We start from the raw sequence: 21,094 nt of genomic DNA, 5'->3' as shown, positions 1-21,094 counted from the left end.
GGTAAATGCTGACAAATATATGCCATGAGGTAAACAGAAGTGGGGATGGGTAGGGAGGGGAGGGGTGGGGGATGGCGTGAAGACAACACATGGGAACACAAGTTATGTAAGAGTGAGAGTGCTGGCAGGGGACCAACACAAGAGCAGACACACCACATACACCCACACCTCCATGCATCAACCCATCATGTGGACATTAATACAGCACATCACTAACCTCTTCAGTTCAATTATGTGTTATTCATTTTATTCTTGCTTCCACCAGATGAGTTTTGCTTAATTTGGGAAGGGTGTTTAGTAGTGAAAGTATTAAGGCAATATCAAACCCCTCTAATTCAAAAAGTCTCTCCTAAACTATTTACAAACATCCAGAGATAGCAAGAATATACCAGACTAGTAGTAGTAGTACAGCAATACCAACAGCAGGAGCAGTGGCAACCTGAGACTCATCTGAATGTCAACCCAGGGGACTGCAGGCTCAAGTTTGGGGGGACTGGGAGGGAAGTGAGGGACATTTGTAAAACCAGGGATCGGGGCCACCCAGTCATATTGGTGCCACCGCATGAAGGCATCCCTCTCCAGCACCAACATACTAAAACTATATCACTGGAGTGAAGAGGCTAACTCCTTATCAGCTACAGTATTTACAAGGTATCTAACACCCATCTAGCAACATTAGGACAGGGTCAGCCAAACTACAGTTAATACACATTAATCACTAGCTACTATACACAGAAACACCACACATACATATTCCAGTCAGGCAATGAAAAATTTTATATCTACATTCCCTGTTATACACAAAAAATTCTATACAATCCCTGCAACACTAGCTATACACAACCATACCAGGTCAACTTCACTGAGAGATGGTGATATCAGAATGCAGCCACAGAGAATGATACAGTATAATTACAGCTATTGTATATTAAGATGCAGGCATATAACACCTACTGGGTAAGCTAATTAAAGGATTGCAAACAGACTGCACTACTGATAATCTAAAATCCTGGATGGTCTACAGGTCAGCTTAGTATATATATATATAAATATATATATATATATATATATACACACCAGTATGCAGCCTATACAGACACTGGTGATTTCTTTTATGCTTATATGCCTTAACTGCCCCATTATCAGCATAGAGGTCTGGGCTTGACTACTCAGTCCACACAGTTAAGGCAAGAATGACCAGTCACCAATCCTTGAGTGGCATTTTAAACTAAAACCACCACTTGGATTAAATAATTTATTTTATAGGTCCCACCCAGTTAAGAGTATCTTACCCCACTAGTCCACCAGGTATCTACCTTGTTGATTATTGTACATGTTTACTACCTAATGTGGTAAATGGCTTCCTGAGAACATGAAACATTCTGGCTTATTGCTTGGTAAAAAGTACCTGAAGGTTACACTGCACAGAAGAGATGAATGTTGAACTGATTAGATTTTTTGAAGTTTTAAATATTCAAAAAATCATCTTAATATTTGTCAGTTGATGTTCTTGCTCTGAGTAATATATTATGGTTAGTGTTATACAGATACTCTTGTTGCTTGTACTGTACAGCCTAACAAGCCACAATAAAAAAAAGCAATCCTTTGCCCTGCCTCAAATCACAGGAATTCTGTATAAACTGGCACTTCATAGGGAAGCTGCACTACCCCATGATGAAACTAAATCCTGTAATGACCCTGAAAACAACTGTGGTATTTTTCTAAACTTTGCACTCTCCCCCCCAAAAAAAAAAATGATTAGGCCTACCACTTACAAGAGATGAATAAAAGGGTTGTTTTTCAGCAATTATCCTGGCGTTATAGATCTACTTGGACACAATAACTTGTAGAAAGGTCTCAGCACAAACATAATACTAACGTTTCACAGCGTCAATAAATATTTACTGAAAGCAAGAACAATGGTATCAGGATATGCCGCTAATCCATTATGGTAAGGTGATGTTGACGACAGGTGGGGTTCACCTCATTCTCCATCAATGGCTCATTTCCATTCTACAACACCTCACAAGTCCCCATAATTTGCGTACACACAAACTCTCACACATTCAAAGTATTAACTTGTTATTCCCTTTGGCACAACCATTTCAAGTTAAATTTAATTACAGCAACAAGTTGGTGCGAGAAAATCCTCCAATCTTTCCCTTCATATCCATTGCTGTGTAGTTTCAGTTAAGACAACATCCCAGATCCAGTCCTCACAGTTACCTGATCTATAGGCATTCCAAGACTGTCAGCGACGGACTGGAATCTCCGAGATCCCAGATAAAATTCCTCCCATTGTGATGTAGCTACGGATGCCATTGCGGCTGGAGAAGGAAGTGGCGCTTGACACACCTCTCCCTCAAACGCCAGTAGAAACACTGAGTTGCTGTCGTCATACACCCAAATAAATATGATGCTCACTTACCGCCCTCACTCCCATAGTGTCACCATGCATCTCAAGCTGTCCCATTAAAACTTTCATGATTACTGACTACATCTCCTACTTATCAGAAATTGACGAATATGTGTTGAAATTGAGAGAGATCTTGTTAAACTAAAATAAAAATAGCACTAAAAGTAATTTAAACAGAAACTTAGCAACAATTTCATAGACGACGGTGACCTTGGCATGAAAACCCACGCACGGATCCTCCTCGCCTCTTAATCCTTCAGCATCATGTGACAAGCATCTGCATCCCATATTTTCATAACACTTTTCGGGGGGGAATCTTAGGTGTTTCAGTTACTTACATCATCTCCATCTTTTTTTTTCAGTTTATTGTTTCATATAATTTACGTAACTTGAAACAGATTAGTACCTTTGATTTTTTGTTATCAGTTGAATCGTACTACGTACTATCAATACATTCATATTTTATTTCAAGTGGCCATGATCAAAGAAATATGTAAAATGACAATTACATTTAAATTTGACAGGGGATCCAAGCCTATTCGTGAGTCGGGACAATCAGCTGGCTGTCCATCACTTATAGGATTGTCCACATAAACATTGAGGTCCTAGTATAGTTTCACTTAGTTTGTGGTAAATGAGTGCTGAACAGTATGTGATAAGAGCATTAAGGCCGTGCATTGTCGAAAGAAGCCATGGCATCAGAGATTGAGACGTATATTGCTTCTAACTGCGTGTGGGAAAAGTTGCCTAGCAATGTGAAACAGGTGAGGTAACCAAATTACAGACTGCATTTTCTCACCAGCAGCCCTAGAATATTTTTTAGTAGCCTTCAGACATTGGTTTTCATTTACACAAGGTCCACATATCGTCATCATTTGTAGCTTCGTGTCGGGGAATACTTCATTGTAATCAGCATCAGCTTGTCAAGAGTATGGCAGGAATTCACTTGATTTACAGGAAATGGTTGGGCGATGTGGAGACAGGGTAGCAAACATGGCATGCCAATAACGATTAATAGTTTTCCTTCCGATTTGTTTCAGCATTAATCTCCATTATTATAATCTAATAAAAATTATTGCTTCAGAATGTTCTGTGAATTTGCATGGTCTAGTAAACCTACCAAATACAGTACCATACATGCAGTAAAGAAACCCAAGAAATCACTTTTACCACTCAAGTGTTTTAATGTTTAGTAATCTTTTACTGATTGTGTGCCTGTTGCCTGTTACCTTACAGCTGCTGGGCAATTCTCAGAAGGAATATGAGAAGCAAGTGGCAGAGTACAGCATTAAGACACAGCAACGCTACCGGGGAAACCTAGGTTGGTACTTTACCACACTTGTAGTACCATCACCCCACATTTGTGTTCTTACTGAGATGCCAAGTGAACAAGATCAGTAACATATAAGTATACTTTCATGTCTTCTTTGATAAAAGTTTTAAAATAAATTGTCGGCATGTCTAGTTATATAAATATCCCTCAATTCCCTCCTTGTTCCTTAAAAGGAGTATGGTGGACTGCAGGGAAAGGACAGTTTGAACCTACAGTCAACCAGGTTCATTTCCAGATGAGCCTAGGGCTAGAATAACATAAGACAGCTTTGGTATTGACTAAGGTAGCAAGATACTGATTACGTAGTATTCTGCACAATAACCATTGTGGCTGCCAGATTCTGAAAAAATTATTACAAATTATACTTTTATTATTAGTGCGGCAGATTGTGAAAAATGAACGGAGCTACTACGAGGAGCTGCTGAGCCATAGTCGATCTCACCTCATGTTGTACCCATACCACCTGTCTGACGTGGTGGTGAAGGGTCTGCGTGTCACCCCTTTCCAGTATTACATCTCCATCCTGACAGACATCATGACGGCTGAGAAGAGCTATGATTCACTCCCAAACTTCACTGCTGCTGACTGTGAGTAGCATGAAGGGAGGTTCAACTACCTGTATACAATGCATTTGTTCTAACATGACTGGGATTCTCAACCCCTTTCAGCTCAGTTGATTCCCAAGTACAGTATATACTGTATAGTCAGATCAGAGGTTGACTAGTACAGTATATAATCAAGGAGACCCATGCCTGCCATGTAACTAAGGCTTATCAAATTTCATGCAACTTCAACCTTATATTCAACTTGTAGTGGCTTAGCTGTCATTTGAAAACAAATTAACTAAGGTTGGGAAGAACTGGCAACTTGAGATACAGAACAGCAGATTGTTATGTTTGTATAGGGGAAAAGCAGATTATTATGTTTGTATAGGGGAAAGTCACTTGTAGGGTGAACTTTTACGGTCACCGAAGACATACCGGTATCCCCTAACAGTGTTGTTCAGTTTTGGACATACCAGTACTTTTCTAACTGGAATGCTTAAATATAGCATCGCAAACCCTGTCATTATAAGAAGCCTTTCTTAAGTTTAAAAAAATCATCAGGTAACAGCAAGAATACACTAAAAGAAATGTTACTTGGACTCAGCTTGGTAATTCACTTATATCTCTTACTATATTCTCAATCCCAGGTCTGCGGCTGCTGGGCATAGGGCGAAACCAGTATATTGAATTAATGAACCAGTGCCGGTCAAGCCGCAAGCTGTTCCGAAAGAAAAATGTGCGAGACCTGCTGCCCCCCTTGCCCTCAGAAATTATTATTGAACCATGGTGGCAAGTGTGTGTGGGTTGTGTCACAGAGGAAGATATCAAGGTATGCATAAAGAACTTAGCCTGCTATAGCTTGTGTCAGAGCACTTCATACTGTTATTGAAGCAGTAAGGCAAAAGTCTCTGTGATTCTTTAATGGTGAACAAGTCTCTTACAGGGTTAATTGTCAAAATATTTCCTCACAAAGTTCACATTGTATAGTGATAAAGGTGTTGCAATGTTATGGTTACAGAGTCTGGTGAAGGAGCGAGAGAAAGTGGTGATAGACTCACTTATAGATGTGGGACCACAAAGGGCCGGAGATTTGGATCGTGAGTGTGTGCACAGCCTCTACACGTATGTATCTTTTGTATACAATAATATTTCCAGTTTTACATACAGTATGCTGTTACCTTTGATAGCCTATAGTAACCCACCTCATTGACTGACTGAATTTGTTTTTGAATTCTATGCATTAGTGTGCCTGCTTGTTTTTTTTCTATGGAAATTTTGTTTGGATGGAATATTTTCTTTCTGTATGTACTGACACATTTCTTATTGATTGCATAATGTGCAAAAGTAACAATGTTGGTGTCCTTGACACAGGAAGGGTCTGGTGTACTTGGAGGTTGGCATCAGTGACAGTGACTGCATCTCTGTACCACCGCTGGAAGGCTTTGTTATGAACAGAGTTTTGGGGGACTATCTGGAGAGTCTCATGTACAAGATCTTTGTCTCCATCGATGAACACACACCTGTTGCTGAGGTGAGAGATGAAGAGTTTGAGGATTAAAAGAAGTCCTTGTTATACATCGCCTTTCTTGATGTTCTTAGGTGATAATACAGTGAGTGACAAGCTAAATTGTTTCTTGTAGCCAAGATACCATTACCCGGTAACTGCATTGGATGGTAACTCTGTAACCAAGTAGGAACTTCATCGACTAATGAGTTTAGGTGCTTCAGTTGGATGTGGTCAGTGAGGGTTGATATCGAAAGGGTGGTTGGGGTTTATTGCTCATATAATGCCACTCAGATGTATGGAACTGACCACCTTGTCTTAAATGCTGGGATTAAGTACCGGTAACATAACTCTGAGTGCCACTGGTTCTTGTGGGGCAATAACTGAGTGGATAAGATAAAATTTTGCCTTTAAATTTACAGTAAATTGGAAAAAAAAATTCTATTAAAGTTCCATTGCTTCATCTAAAGTTGATTTGCTGGTTTCCTCCATTTACAAGTCAACCTGTGGGGAAAATCAGTGACACTGGGTGTTTTGGAAACAGCTCTTCTTGTTTGTAAGAGGACTTCCTTTTTGTATTATTTCTGGATATTGCTGAATTTCTTATTACATTGCATAGATCTGGTAATGTTAGATTGTACATGCAAACAAAAATTATCTGAACGCCTGGGTACTATAGATATGAAAATGAGTAGAACATAGTTTGTCACCTCAGAATGGTTGGTATGCCTGAATATTGAATGCTGCTCTCTGAACCCACTACACTGGTGTATGGAGCTGTAACCATTATTGTCACACGAGAAGAGCTGTTTGCAGATGCTTCAAAATACATGGTGCTTACAGCATTCAGACTTTTTGACAAAACTGTACATATTCTTTATTCCTCATGCCTTTATGTTTTGTTATGTCTTTTTGACATTAGGATATAGTACTTTTCAGTGAGACTGTAGCCTACATAGCTACTCTTTTTATTCCTCATGTCTGTATGTTTTGTTTATATTTGTTTCAGCTTGCAAAAGTGCTTGAAATTGATTTAGCACTGGTGAAGGTAGCAGTGTCTGTGTTCTGTCGGCTGGGGTTTGCTCACAAGAAAACTGGAGATACTGTCTTTGACACTCATCCATCATGGCAGTCAGCTGTCACCTCGCCAACCAAGAAGTAAGTTGATATAGTGTTGTACATTTACTATAGTTGACCCACATTCAAGATCAGTACATTAAGGGTTGTATTCCTGGTTACTTTCCACCACCTCTTCCGTGCTTACAGAATTCAGAACTATTTATTGACACTTTTCCTGCATCCTTGGGGTTTTTATTTGACCAGTGGCAGGTGGCATATTTGCCTGAGAGGAATAAAGAAGCTGCAAGATGGTTAGGAATTATTGACTTTGAATGTTTTCTGGACCCAGCAGCAATGATGTATATTTTTTATCTTCTTCTGTAGTTCTCCCTCTTTTTAAATATTTCTATAGTAAAGTGGTTGGTGAAGGTGCCCATCATCCACTCACACAGTGAAGTGCTGCTCTCAGATGACTGCCTTTTCCTCGCTTCCTTCTTTCCATCCTTCCTTTTCTGTCTTCCCTTCATTCTTTCCCCTTCCTTCTGTCTACGGGTGACTCTACACTGAGTAACAAGTCAAATGGTTTCATGTACACCAGGAAACCATTTACCATGCTGGGTGGTAACCATATAACCGAATTATGGTGCCTGGTGGTTTAGTGGGCAAATAAGGCACTCCAGCCAGATTGAGCCAGTGCATGTTTATATCCAAGGGGTGGTTGGGGTTTATTGCTCACGTAATGCCACTCAAGAATGAGTGAGGCCGGTCACTCTCATCTTAAATGTCAGGACCAACTTGCCTAGCCCCAGGCTCCTACGCTCCTCATGGGGCGACACTGGATTAGATGATGAATGAATGAATGAGTTTCTATGGTATTCCTTTCATGGTTTTCTGGTTCATACATCGCCTCTCCCATAAAAGAAGTCAAGATTATGATTATGATGGTAATTATGATGACAGTGATGATAATCTAACTCTGAAATGTACACATATTTCCCAGACTGCCAGCCACCGCCGATGATTTGTTACTCTTAGAGCTGGAGTCTGCCCTAGCGGAGAGCACTGTGGGAGAAGTTGAGGGCGAGGGAGGGCTGAACACTCCGCACACGCCTCTGGACGACCCTCTAGCTGGAGCCTTTCCCCTCACTGGCCAGGCTAAGCGAATTGCCTTCCTCTATGACTCCACTCTTACGGCCTACCTCATGATGGGCAACTTATCTCAGGTGAACCATTTAACTTGACACTTCCATGCATCTTGAGTTTGATGTATGTCTAGTACTGTATATACTCTGTTTTGCTGATACTGTATTGTGGTAGGTGGAGCTCATATCATCTACTTATTTGTTGTAATATTCTGCCTGTGTGTAACTCTACACTGAGCGATGAGCCAAATGGTTTCCTGTACACCAGGAAACCATTTACTACGCTGGGTGGTAACCATATAACCAAATTATGGTGCCAGGTGGTTTAGTGGGTAATTAAGGTGCTCCAGTCGGATTGAGCCTGTGTAGGTTTATATCCAAGGGGTGGTTGGGGTTTATTGCTATTGTAATGCCACTCAGGGATGAGTGAGGCTGGTCACGCTCTTCTTAAATGTCAGGACCAACTTGCTTAGCCCTGGGCTCCTATGCTCCTCTTGGGACAACACTGGATTGGATGATGATTATGATGATGATGATGATGATGATTAATATCATCATCATTATTATTATTATTATCATTATTATTATTATTATTATTATTACTGTATAATTTTTTTTAATGCAGGGTCTGAAGAGCCATGCGGTGACCATGTTTGAAGTGGGCAAGATGCTGGATGAAGGATTGGACTCACTTATAACAGAACTTGACAAGATACAAAGGTCAGACTTTTTTTTTTTTTTTTTTTTTTTTTTTTTTCTCCAGAAATTAAAAAATATATATTTTATCATATTCAGCCACATCATATAGCACACTGGCACATTTTTTTTTTGTGCAGCATTCAGTCACTAGCACTGTGTAATTGTATCAGATGGACATTTGGGAACACAGGTACTGACTGTGAGTGACATCCCTGTTTCAGCTTATTCTTGGTACCTGCAGACAGCTTATTTAAGTTAGTAAGATGTATCAGTCAGAAGGGACTAGTAATCCTATATCTGACCCCATCAGTTCAAAAAGTGTATCATGAGCTGAATGATGATGTCAGGAGGTGACAAAAATAGAATGAAAACGACATTCCCTGGCTCCTTGGGTTAAATAACTAGACATTGAGCAGTGACTTTCACGACCTGGTGATGTGATTATATTTGAGCAGAAAAAATTTTTCAGAATGTTATGCATGAGTTTCTTAATTGTTCAGCTGAAGAGTGAAGTGATATTATCGTCCCTCATCATAGAAGAGCTGATTTAACTATTTATTTATTTATTTTTTTGTGCAGGATGGTAATACAAATCTATAATACCATTTTCACTCATTGCTGCATAAAATGATGGTTTACATTCTCTCCTTATGCCGTATCAATGTGGAAAATTAGATTAGTATGAGGAAGATGAAAGAAAGTTGTATCTTTGTAGGTATCAGTTGTTAATTATTAACTTCGTGAGTGTGATGTCATCTTTGTTAATTCTTGTCACCTCTAGACAACTTGTTATATTTACGAAGGTCCTGTAATAGGGAGAGTTAATGAAGGCTGTGTCTTAACACCTACAGCTTGAAAAGTTTCTCCTAAGCTAAAGTAAATGTACAGGCTGCAGGAAAAAGAAGCCTCACCTCTGACCCCTTTGCTCTGATGGGGTAGATTGGCCTAGATGGCAGGAAAAAGTAGGGAGTATTACTTGTAATAGTTGCAACCCCAGGCTCATCAAAAGTTAAACCCAATGGACTGCAGGCTGTAGTTGCCCTTTTCCCACATCTCACTCTCATTCTTTCAGGGTAGACCAAGGGAAATTTGCATAACCAGGCAACTCCACTGCCCAGTCATATCAGTGCCATCTTGTGAAGGGATTGATTCTTTTGTAGGTCTGACTCTGAAGGTGAAGCCCAGCGGTACTTTGAACACGCGCTGACGCTACGTACGTCAGTGAGCTTTCTCCGACACAACCGGGAACTGTGCTGCCATGACGCTGATGCCCCGCCCGGCCTGGACCTGGTGCGGTGGGAAAGTCTCAGTAACCTGGACCCAGCCACCACCGCCAGGCTACTCAACAAGAACTATCAGTATGTAACATAGCACACAGGTTTGTTTTATCTGTCAGTCTTTTTGTCTTTCTATCCACATATCCATTTGTCTGATAACTTATCTGTCTGTCTTCTGTGTATGTGTATGTATGTATGTATGTAGCTATATCTATAATTATAGCTTTATCTATCTATCTATCTATCTACCTACCTGTAGCCACCACTGCCAGGCTGCTTAGCAGTTGTAAGTTAGTAATAAAACACCCTGCAGCCCTATCAGTCTGTCTATATCTATCTGTACCATAATAAACAACAAGGGGCTCAAGACTGACCACTGATACTCACAAACATTCACAGAGAATTCAAATCTCCATTCACCTGTACCTGGATGTGAGTACCCACATACATGGCCATAAAGACCCTAACAGCCACTCCTCGATCTCAAGCGTTCTCATTGCCCACCTCACCACCTCTCTAGGAACTCTGTCAAAGGGCATTTCCAAATCAGCAAAAACAAATTACTGTTCCCTTTACTTTCCTGTATAGGGCTTCTCCAAATCAACAGAAACAAAGTACAGTTCCCTTTTCTTTCCTATATATTTTTCCTGTAGCTGTTGAACAACGAATATGGCATTAGTGGTCCCTTTGCCTGGCATAAACCCAAACTGCATCTCATCAATATTCACTCTTTCTTTAATCATACCTTCTAGAATGCTCTCCATTACCTTCATTATCTGGTCTAAAAGCTTTATGCCTCTATAATTTCCTCTCTCCAGGGCATCACCCTTCCCCTTGTACACATTTACAATTACACTCATCAACCAGTCATCTGGGACAACACACTCATGTATAATCGTATTTGTCAGGTCAGTGACAACTGACTCCTATATCTCCTAAGACTTTCAGCATTTCAGTAGTCAACCCAGACACACCTGCTGCCTTTCCCACCTGCATCCTGTCTATTTCCCTGCTCACAGTTGTAGCGTCAATCAAAGGCCAAGGGCCAAACACTGGATCCACTGACTCCAAACCTTCCCTGTCCCAGTCAAGCTCCTCATTCAACAACTGGCTGGAATGATCCCTCCCTGCATCTTTAATATCCCCACTGTTCACCACAAACATCTTTCATCATTCTTTATACACTGCTTACCTGTGATATCCCTATTCTGTTATGTGAAAAGCTTTCCAGTATTGATTAACAGCCTTAGAGTGAGTGCCTGGAAGAGATGCCTTCATGAGATGGTATCAATATAGCCAGCCAACTTCACTGACTGAATGGTTATATAAAAGTCCCTCAACCCCATGTTCCCCAAAAGGAGGATGGTGAGCTGCAGGAGAGGGGCTATAAACAAAAACATGTTAAATTGAAGCTCTTTGATAAGTGAGAAAATAGTGTAATTGTTGGCTGAATGATGTATGTACCTTGGAATACACATAGCCTCCCTTTCCACTTTTCCCAAGGTTCCTGGTGTCCATGGCCCCACTCAGTTATGAGATCCCAGCCATTGAAGGGGAAACTCCACCACATTTTGGTCCAGCCGTTCCTGAGGTCAACTCCATTTGGTTCAAGCTCTTCCTCTACCACACCACTGGCTCTGGCCCTCCCTCTCTTCTTCTGCCTCAAGGTTTGTCACTATTCTTATGCCTTCTTCATCTTAACACCCTATATCACATAAAACAAGCTCTTTTAAAACACAAAAGCATAAGTAGAGTGGCGGTTGTAGTGGTGGTGGTATTAGTAGTAGTACTAGTAGTAGTAGTAATACCCACAGGGTCATCTGAATGTGAACTCAGTGGACTACAAGTTTGAAATTGCCCCTTTCCTGCAATCCACAGTCTACTATTCTGGGAATAGGGAGTTGAAGGATGTTTGTATAACCAGGCAGTGTAGTCACCTGGCCATAACAGTGCTATTGAAAGCACCTGTACAGTAGTGAAGCCCTCCATATATTCATTATTGCAGAATTCAAAACAGGATATTAACATTAAATCAGATTGGCCAAGTTAGCACAGTTTTCAATATTTGTACAAGATATTTTATTTAAAGGATCACTAGGAATACACAGCAGATCATACCAAGTCCTACATCTTGAAGTGAATTACCGGTACTTATTGAAACTGCCAATCCTACATTGCCCCCTTTGGAGCACAGGGTCCTGCGGTTAGACTGCTGTAGTCCAGAACATTTAAGGTTAGATGACTGAGGTTTGCCTCTGGTAATGTTTTACAAATAAAAAGCATTGGTTACCTTTATGACTCAGATTTTAGTGCATATGCTACTGTATGCTCTGGCACATGAACTCTACCAGCTGCTTCACCAGTAGTCAAGAAAATACAGATGTCATGCAACTGAAGGAGCCTAATGGAGATAATTCTCAACCCCTGCACTGCAGATACATGTAGTTTCTCCTTAGTTGAAGACAGTCCTCTGTTGTAAGCGTGAATAAATTAATTAAGATTTATTGAACAGAAAGGTTAAAACAAGAGAAGGGTTTTGATCTTAGATTGTTTAAGCAAGAATAATAGTAATAATTTTGTAATCACATCTGATAAATACACTTAGTCCATACAAACAGTCCATACAAAACTCTTCCCCCATTTTAACCCATCTCTGCACCTTCAGTGTCCTGTAGACATTGCCAAAGGTCAAATGCCAAATTCTCAACATTTTAAAACTTGCATTACCTCACAACAGAGAACAAGTCCTGTTTTGCGACAGTATAGCGTGGCATTAGTTGCCAGGCACTAGGTTCATTGATGTAAGATTGCATGAATGAAATGAAATGACATCTTGAGTTCAGGGAGTTAAATGAATGATGATTTTTACTATGGAATACAGATAGCTAACCTCCATTAGGATTGCAGTAACTTGGTGACAGAGGGGTTTCAAGACCTAGCCCCTTGGAGGATCGAGCAATAAAAAAATAATCCATAAAAGTTTATACAGTTCATTAAGAGTATATATGTATATAGAATGAAGGAAGGAAGAAATAATGAGGAACTAGGACCAAGCCATAATATGGCTATATGGCACTAGGGCTGGCGTTGAAGTGGTCTTGGCGTGAAAGTGATGTAAGGGAGAAAGGTTCAGTGTCAGTGGAAAGTCCTTAAACTGTCCATGTCATGAAATCAGATGTCTAACGTGACAGGAGTAGAGGGAAAATAATAGCCAGAAGAAACACAGAAATAGCAAGAAGAGAGTTATGAGAGAAGAGAAGAAGAGGACTGTAAGGAGAGAAAGATGGGAGACAAAAAGGCCCCTATTAGTTGCCTCTTACGACAAGCAGGGATGCTGGAGAGGCATTCTTTCACCCTTTCCCCAGGGGGGTGGCAGCTCTTAGTTGTGCCCTCACTAGCGAGTTGTCCAGCATGGGAGACCCTGGCAGGACCACTGGGGCACTTAAGCTCCCCCACCACGACAAGGTGGCTGCCACGGGGGAGTATAGTTAATTGAGCATTAATATGTACAGAATAAGATAAGCTCAAGCAGATCATACATGCGGTTCATTGACAGCACTTAGATTCAATGGATAGCATGAGTGAGTAAGAATGTTACAGTGCGTTATCCACTTCAGTAATCACAATACCAGCTTTCATGCTTCTAGTGGTCTTGGCTCAGTCCCGACCTCTTGACGACTGGCTTTATTGTCAAGTTGTGGCCTCGGACATAGACCCTGCCGGCTTGCAAGGCACAATCAGCATCCTCTCCCCTGCTGAAGATGGCAAAGAGGAAATGTGGAGGCTGGTCGGTAGAACTGTGCGGCCTTCTCATTTTGACAATGATACCAAACCTTGTGAGGGCCTGGGCTACCTGGGCATCTGTGATGTCATGCCTCAGGTTGCCCACGTACACTGCCTTAGGGCAACAATTGGGGGTCACCACTTCCACCACAGAGTCACCCACAATGACGGGACTGGCTGACAATGCCGCCATAGCTGACTCACGGTCTGCATACGTGATGTAGCCAATATTACCACCGTGTTTGATCCACAGTTTCTTAATATGACCGTACACTGCAAAAGCTTGGACCAGCTCCCCCCAAGAGCAATCAGACTCAAAGCCCCTGATGTTTACCTTCATCTCATCTCCGAGAAAAGATGTACAAGGTGTATCCAGGCAAATTTTTCCTGTCACATCATCACTGCCATCTTCTATAGTCATTTTGTTCCTCTTGCCACAATTGAAGCTCTCCTCCTCTCCCTCCTTCTCCAGTTCCCTCTTCAAGGAGAAATAATCCTGGCTTTCTTCCTCTTCTTTCTGTGTATCTTCCTCTTCCTCAGTATCCCTCTCTTCCTCAATATCCGCCTCTTCTTCTATGTCCTCCTCTACTTCTTCTTCTCCCTCCCATTCCTCTTCCTCCTCCCTCTCCCCTTGCTCTTCTTCTTCCTCCATGTTCCCCTTGAAGCCTGTACTCATTGTCTGGCACTCACCCTTCTCCCCCAGCCTCCTGGCATTTTCCTGCTTTTCATCTCTGGTGTAAGGGGCCCGGATGGGGTAGGATTTACCACGCACAAGAACTTCGCCAGCCTCCAGTGCTAGCTCAGCCTCTAGTTTGTGGCTGAATGTCACAAAGAGAAAAGGAGCTGGTTTACCATCATATTTAGGTCGCTGGCAGTTTACTACAGTACCAAAAAAGGCCAGTCTGGTCCTCAGTGCAGTCTCATCACAGTTGTCCAGGCCGCCAATGAACACCTGTGTTGGCTGTTTTGCCGCTGGCCGCACGTGTATTTCTTGGCCACCCAAGATGTGACTGCTGTATGAGAGCGCTGCAACCAAGCCAGCCTCATCTTCATACACTACAAACCCGTACGGTGCCCCTTCCTTCACCCACAACTTTCTTACCTTCCCAAATTTCCTAAAGTGTTCATAAATTGTCTCTCTGTCAGTATCCTGTGGCAGTTGTCTAATGAATAGCTTATGCTCATCAGAAGATTCTGACTGTTCCTATGTAGCAATGGAGGTAGGTGGAGGTGGCTCTAGGCTAGTTTTCAATGAGCTTAGAAGTGCCAGTGCTGGGGCTTTGTCATGCTCAGCTGTCAGTGCTGGTGCCATGGCTATGTCATGCTCAGTGATCAACGCAGGTGTTGAGTTTGTGTCCTGCTCAGTGATCAGTGCCGATGCCAGGGTTGTGTCATGCTCAGTTACCAGGGCTGGTGCTGGGTACTCCTGATCCAGGTGAGCCCAATGGAGTGTCAGGGTGCGTCCTTCTACCACAATGCTTCCTGCTGCCACAGCTGCAGCAGCCATCTCCTCATCCTAAAAGCGCACCCAGCAGCTCTTACTCAGCCGTCCACCTTGCCTCACTGCACGAAAGTAACTGACAGTCACGCCGTAGAGTGCAAGAGCCTCCAGCACCTTATGAACTGGGCACCGCCACGCCTTGGTGCCCAGACCCCGCACCAATACCTCATATTTCTCAATCATCTCCATTACACCTACTTGACTCTATAACACTGCACAGTAGTGTTATGATAAAGTGATCAAATAGTACACTTCACAGTAGCATGTATGATGAAATGTTATGGTTAAACGTTGCAGGTTTGATGAAGTAATACAGTTCAGTGCACTAGATGAAATAATATGGTTAAACGTTGCAGATATGTTGAAGTAATATGCTGCGAAATATGGTAATGTAGTTCAGTGTAGCTGATCTGACAGAACTGAAGCACTGTTTCAAAAGGCTGGTACATTAGTGCTCTGATCTTTGTCCCATGTCAGCTAACTTGTAGCTAATTTGAAACAATGTTCTGAGCACTGATATACAGTATAGTGTGCAGTTGAGCCAGGGCTGATGCCAAAACCCTTTTTCATGTATTGGTAGTTTTGATGGTGTTATGGTGGTGGTTATAGTTTGTGAATTACTAGTGGTGGTTGTGATAATGGTAGTGATGGTTGTTGCTGTAGTATGATGCTGGTGGTGGTGATAGTAGCAGTGCTAGTGGCTAGTGGTAGTAGTGAACATTCCAGCAGGTTTATTGGTAAGGGTGATGGTAATGATAGTGCATGTGATAGTGATTATAGGTCTAGCAGTGTAATAATAGTAATGATAGTAGTGATAGTTGTGGACTGTGAAGCACCTGGATATATCATTGCCACCATATGAAGGAATCCCTCTCCAGCACCAAGGAGTATGGATAACAGACATTTATTAACTTGCCTATGGTTACAGGCATCACAGCCATTTTATTGTTGCTACTGCCACAGTTTATTCAGCTTAGGAGTAACCTCTTGTCATGTAAGGACTAAAATCAGTTTTCACCAACCCTCCACAGATCATAGAAATCTACCCTATTTTTAATCTTGCCACTACCAGATGGTTTTAGCCAGTCTAGGTGTGGCGTTGTGTTGTCTAGTTGTTAAAACAGTCTCCATTAATCAGCTAATGAGAGTTGAAATCTTCACTATTGTTTCTTCCTTATGCTAGATGACAGGTACTGGAAAGGAACACCATCACTTGATGGCAGTGGTATAACAGGTGGCTCCACTGTCCAGTTATTTAAATAACTCTCAAATCCCTCCCTGTCCCCTGAAAGGAGGATAATGGACCATAGAAGGGCAGATTAAGACTGCAATCAACCAGGTTCACGTTTCAGATGATCCTAGGTCCACAACAACAACAAAACTGGCAATAGGTATCATGACTATTTTAGTTTCACTATTGCAAAATGATTTTCTTCAACTTGTGAATGACCTTTCATCACATATGGGCTAAAGACAGTCCCCACCAACCCTTCACTGACAATAGAAATCTTCCCTATTTTATTTTTGCTACTCCCAGTAAGTTTTAGTCAGCCTAGGTGTGGTGTGTTGTTAAGTGTTAAAAGAATCTCTACGAATCCACCATTGACATTAGTTATCTTTTCTATTGTTTTTTGGTTCTGCTAGATGATTTTAGGCAGCCTAGGAGTGGCTTCATGCCATCTAAGTGTTAAAACAGTCTCCATTAATCCAGTGATAATGGCAGGAATCTTCACCATTGTTTCTCGCTTCTTGTAGATGACTATTTGGTTTAGGAATTCCAAAAGTGTTGGATGCCCGTATGAAAAACTGGCTTATGGGATTAAAGGAATTAATGGCTGTCTCTTATTTAGGTGAGCGACTACGGCGACTGCCTGAGTGCCTTGTAGGGTATGAGAAGGTGTTAGTGACGCCGTGGGGACATGACCCCACCGTTGTACCCCTTGCAGCTCTCTTCACCACTGTCAATGAAGCACTCATGCACTCACCAGTCTTTATCCAGGTCAGGTCAATCATGTGTAATACTGTATGTCTCACAGTAAGTCACCATTGCTAATACAGGTATACGTTATCTCTTTGTTATTAACATTTTCACTTTTTTTTTTTTTTTTTTTAATGTTATTTCCAGATGAATTTTTTCAACTTTGAAGAGATCTGTAACCTAACCCCAACATGTCAAAAAGTCCGTCCTAGGCTGAAGAGTACAGTACTTTCATTGTGTTTATTCTCATTACAGGCATATGGCTGGTACCACGACGTCTGTATTCAGCACATTCCATTTCCCCTAGATAGCTCAAGTAAGTCAGTCAGTACAGGCTTATTTGTAATGTAGAGGATGGTACACATATGACACTCCTCATCCTTTCCATTGGGTGATTTCTCATGTGTTTTGGGGTCAGCTCAGTCATTGTTATCAGTGTCAGTCCTCAGTTATTTATTTCTTATTCCCACCGTCCCACCTGTGCCCACACTGGCAGACTGATCCATCCCCGCAACACATATGACCAGGTGAGTTTCTAGTGGAGTGCTATTTGTGACCACCCTGTATTTTACTCTGATCCAAACACATTTATTTTGGTGTGGTTTGTATGGGATGTGAATTAACTGTCATATTTTCACTTGTAACTGTGGGTCACAGCCAAGCCAGATGCAGTCAGCATTGTGTGTTAAAGAGTGCTGTATACAAAATGAGCAATTGTTGTATTGTATTATGTAGTAAAGCAACATGTTTTGGATGGAATGTGCAGTACAGTATTTCGTGACTTTAGTATTAGCGTTTGTTCCCAGCTGTCAGCTCAGCCATTACCCAGCGGTGCAGGTGTTGTTGCAGCAGTTGGACCTGGAGCACATGTTTGGGTATATTGAGCTCTCTCTCATATTGTTTTATTTAAGCAAAGCACCGTGTGTTGAATGGACTGTTTAGCATTTGTTAACTAGATCTCCAATTTATCACTTCCCTGCTAGACGTATTACCACCCAGCAATGTAATTGTTGTTGCTGCAGCTGGATCTGAAGCACACTTTTGGCTACATTGTGCTAACAATCATATTGTATGAAGAAAAATATACATTGAATGATGATGGTGATGATGATGATGAATGGACTAAATAGCAGTTGTTGATTTCAGCACCTACCATCCTCTCACTTCTCAGAACTCAGCCACCACCCAGCAGTGCAGGTGTTATCACAGCAGCTGGACTTGGAGCACACGTTTGGCTACATCAAACTGGTAGCGTTCCCTCTAGCTGCCACCACGGCCACACTGTCAGCAGCAGAGATAACGACGGGGCTGCCTCAGGGTGCCTCTGCTGGTGTTGCCCCACACCCCTTCCTCACACACCCAGCGCCAGACCATGACTCCACCGTCTCCCCAGCCCCAGCCATACCTCAGGTCATCAGCTTTGAGGATGTAGCCAGCATAGTGGCAGACAAACAGGAGGACACAAAGACTCAGAGGTTAGAAATATGTTACTGGTATAGCTACTAAGATTTGCAGGATGAACTTGAGTTCCATTTCAGAATTTCAGTGCATGATTTATTTCATTAATGAGAGAAAACCAATCCCAGAGTTATGAATGGCAGTTGGTTAATATGATATGTGCTGAAACATGAATAATGAATGGCAATTGGTTTAATATGATGTTCTGATCCCCCCTTCTCCCCCCAGCTGTCGTGAAGGCCTCACCCTGCCTCTGGATGGCCCGTTGCTGGACCAGTGGCATTTGTTGGAATGCCACTTTGGTCTTCCACTCTTTGATGCTTCCCTCAACCATCAAGTCTCAAACAAGATAATCTCACATAAGCTCTTCTCACCAGCCAGGTTGGGTGTTGGTCAATCCATCCATTTCTCACCCTGAGGGGTGAAGGGGTTAAGCTGTGTAAAGCTGTCTAGAATAAGCCTGAATGAAATACAGAGTTCATCCATGGACTGAAGGGGATAATGAAGATCGTTTATAACTCATTTTCTCAAGGAGTCTATCTTCAAATGAATAAAATTGTCCGGCATTAGCCAGAGGATTTACTTGTGAATTAGAGAGCATAAGCCAGCTTTTATCCCCAAGCATGCAAGTGTTTTGTTTATCGATAATCATATTTGAAATGTGATATATTAGAAATTTGGTATTGTTAGTTCCAGTTAAGAAATGAATGATTATTACACATTAGATATTTACCTTATTTCCTTGCAGTGTCGAGAAGTTTGCCGAAGCCAACAAAATCCTTGTACAGAATTTAAGAGAATTCATCAGCAGCAATAAGGTAAGCTTCATGTAAATTTTCATTTTCATTCATTGTTGCCCCATGAGGAGTGTAGGAGCTGGAGGCTAGGCAGGTTTGTTCTGACATTTAAGATGAGAGTGACCAGTCTCGCTCATCCCTGAGTGGCATTACATGAGGAATAACCCCAACCACCTCATGGATATAAACCTGAACTGTCTCAGTCTGATTGGAGTGCCTTAATTACTCATTAAACCACCAGACACCATAAATTGGTAATACATTACTGTATGGTTACCACCCAGTGTAGTAAATGGTTTCCTGGTGTGCCGGAAACCATTTGGCTTGTCACCCAGTGTAGAGTCACCCATAGACAGATGGAAGAGGAAAGAATGATGGAAAGAAACACAGAAGAGGAAGGAAGGAAAGAAGAGAGGAAAGGGCAGTTACCTGAGAGCACCACTACATCAAGTGAGTGGATAGTGAGTGCCCCCACCTACCACCACTTTACATATATATCATTTTAATGTATGTATGTCAAGTCTTCACTTATTTATGTGTTTATAAATTCAGCATGCTTGGTGTTGCTGGGGTTTTGACAGGAAAGGAACAGCTTGGCCTTGGTGGGATGTGAATATTGGAAGAGAGTAGACGAAAAACAGAAGCAAAAGTGGGTCTCAGATGTGGTGGGGGAGGAAGTCATTGGGATGGGTGTGAAGATGTAATTAGCTAGTTTTTGGCACTTAATTCAGCCTCCAGTCCCTTCAAAACATTTGCTCTACCATGTCCAACCACAGTGCTGTATAGGATTTCTTAAGAGGAAGCCCAGTCAGTGGTGTAGATATCCACAGTGGGGTCTGGTGAGGCTTGGACCCTTCCCTTAAGCCAGTGGCCCTCCATATGAAATTTTGGATTATTTAATGAATGCACTGTTTGTAGCATTATACCTTACATTTTACTGAAATTTAGGTTCCATTTCACATTTAAGTGGACCTCCCCTCCCCCAGTATAGTGCTTGGCCACAACTTGTCCCCTGTCTCCCATTTATGGATACTGGTCAGAGAATGGTAGCGTTAGATTTTATTTGATAAAATGTGTTGACAGGCTCAGGGAGTGCGTGCAGAGGTGCGTCAGCGTGGAGGCTGGCGTGAAGGAGCATCCAACCTGCCCCTGCCCACCATGCCTCTCCTTTTCTCTGCAGGGGTTCTCACTCCATGGCCAGGCTCCTGATACTTGCCACCATAGTCAAGCAATCCATACAACCATAATTAGGCCTAGACTACACTGGTACCAGGTGGGGGAGATGGGAAGCAGACACAGGCTGGTTCAAGCATGAATTTCTTGCCTAAAGAGTGCAACAGTTTGGTGCTTGCCAAAATATGCAGTATATGAAACATTTGATAGGGATGGTAGGGCAACAAAGATATCTTTTGGTAAATTTCGGCATGAGTCGACAAAGTGGAGTGGGGTTAAGAACGCTGGTGCAACAGGTGCTTACTGAGATGTACAGGAAGCAGAGAATAGGAATGGTAAAGCTGAATAAAATCATCTGGTATCAGCTGGAATACAGTACTAGAGTTGTTCTGATCATGAGAGGATTATGGTAACAGTTTAAACTCAGTT

General features: G+C 41.9%; 2 protein-coding genes across 2 annotated transcripts in view; one reads left to right on the top strand and one right to left on the bottom strand.

The window, feature by feature from the left end:
* The window catches only part of oys (lysophospholipid acyltransferase 6), a 41,109-nt gene extending 38,787 nt beyond the window's left edge, over nucleotides 1-2,322 (bottom strand). Inside the window, exon 1 of the mRNA XM_080276545.1 lies at nucleotides 2,227-2,322. Within this exon, the coding sequence (XP_080132671.1) occupies nucleotides 2,227-2,322 (96 nt within the window). The remainder of the gene's footprint in view (nucleotides 1-2,226) is intronic.
* Nucleotides 2,323-3,108: 786 nt separating this feature from the next.
* Nucleotides 3,109-20,790, top strand: LOC145404852 (protein FAM91A1). The gene is made up of 17 exons (XM_080276351.1): nucleotides 3,109-3,180; nucleotides 3,653-3,737; nucleotides 4,127-4,336; nucleotides 4,942-5,123; nucleotides 5,313-5,416; nucleotides 5,666-5,825; nucleotides 6,808-6,956; nucleotides 7,858-8,080; nucleotides 8,625-8,719; nucleotides 9,859-10,056; nucleotides 11,479-11,642; nucleotides 17,110-17,258; nucleotides 17,493-17,553; nucleotides 18,409-18,712; nucleotides 18,924-19,076; nucleotides 19,444-19,513; nucleotides 20,576-20,790. The coding sequence occupies exons 1-17, from the start codon at nucleotides 3,109-3,111 to the stop codon at nucleotides 20,699-20,701; spliced, it is 2,505 nt and encodes an 834-aa protein (XP_080132477.1). The 3' UTR covers nucleotides 20,702-20,790.
* The last annotated feature ends 304 nt before the right edge of the window (nucleotides 20,791-21,094 follow it).

The sequence above is a fragment of the Coenobita brevimanus genome, chromosome 65, assembly GCF_032717465.1.
Source record: "Coenobita brevimanus isolate Jiangsu-jjx chromosome 65, ASM3271746v2, whole genome shotgun sequence".
Classification (NCBI taxonomy): Eukaryota; Metazoa; Arthropoda; class Malacostraca; order Decapoda; family Coenobitidae; genus Coenobita; species Coenobita brevimanus.
This window is presented reverse-complemented; position numbering and strand designations above follow the sequence as displayed.

Excerpts from the sequence above, each read along its gene's own strand:
- LOC145404852 (XM_080276351.1), top strand. The coding sequence starts at position 3,109 with ATGGCATCAGAGATTGAGACGTATATTGCTTCTAACTGCGTGTGGGAA. Across the intron at positions 6,957-7,857 it reads GTCACCTCGCCAACCAAGAA|ACTGCCAGCCACCGCCGATG; the intron begins GTAAGTTGATAT and ends CATATTTCCCAG. Across the intron at positions 8,720-9,858 it reads GAACTTGACAAGATACAAAG|GTCTGACTCTGAAGGTGAAG; the intron begins GTCAGACTTTTT and ends ATTCTTTTGTAG.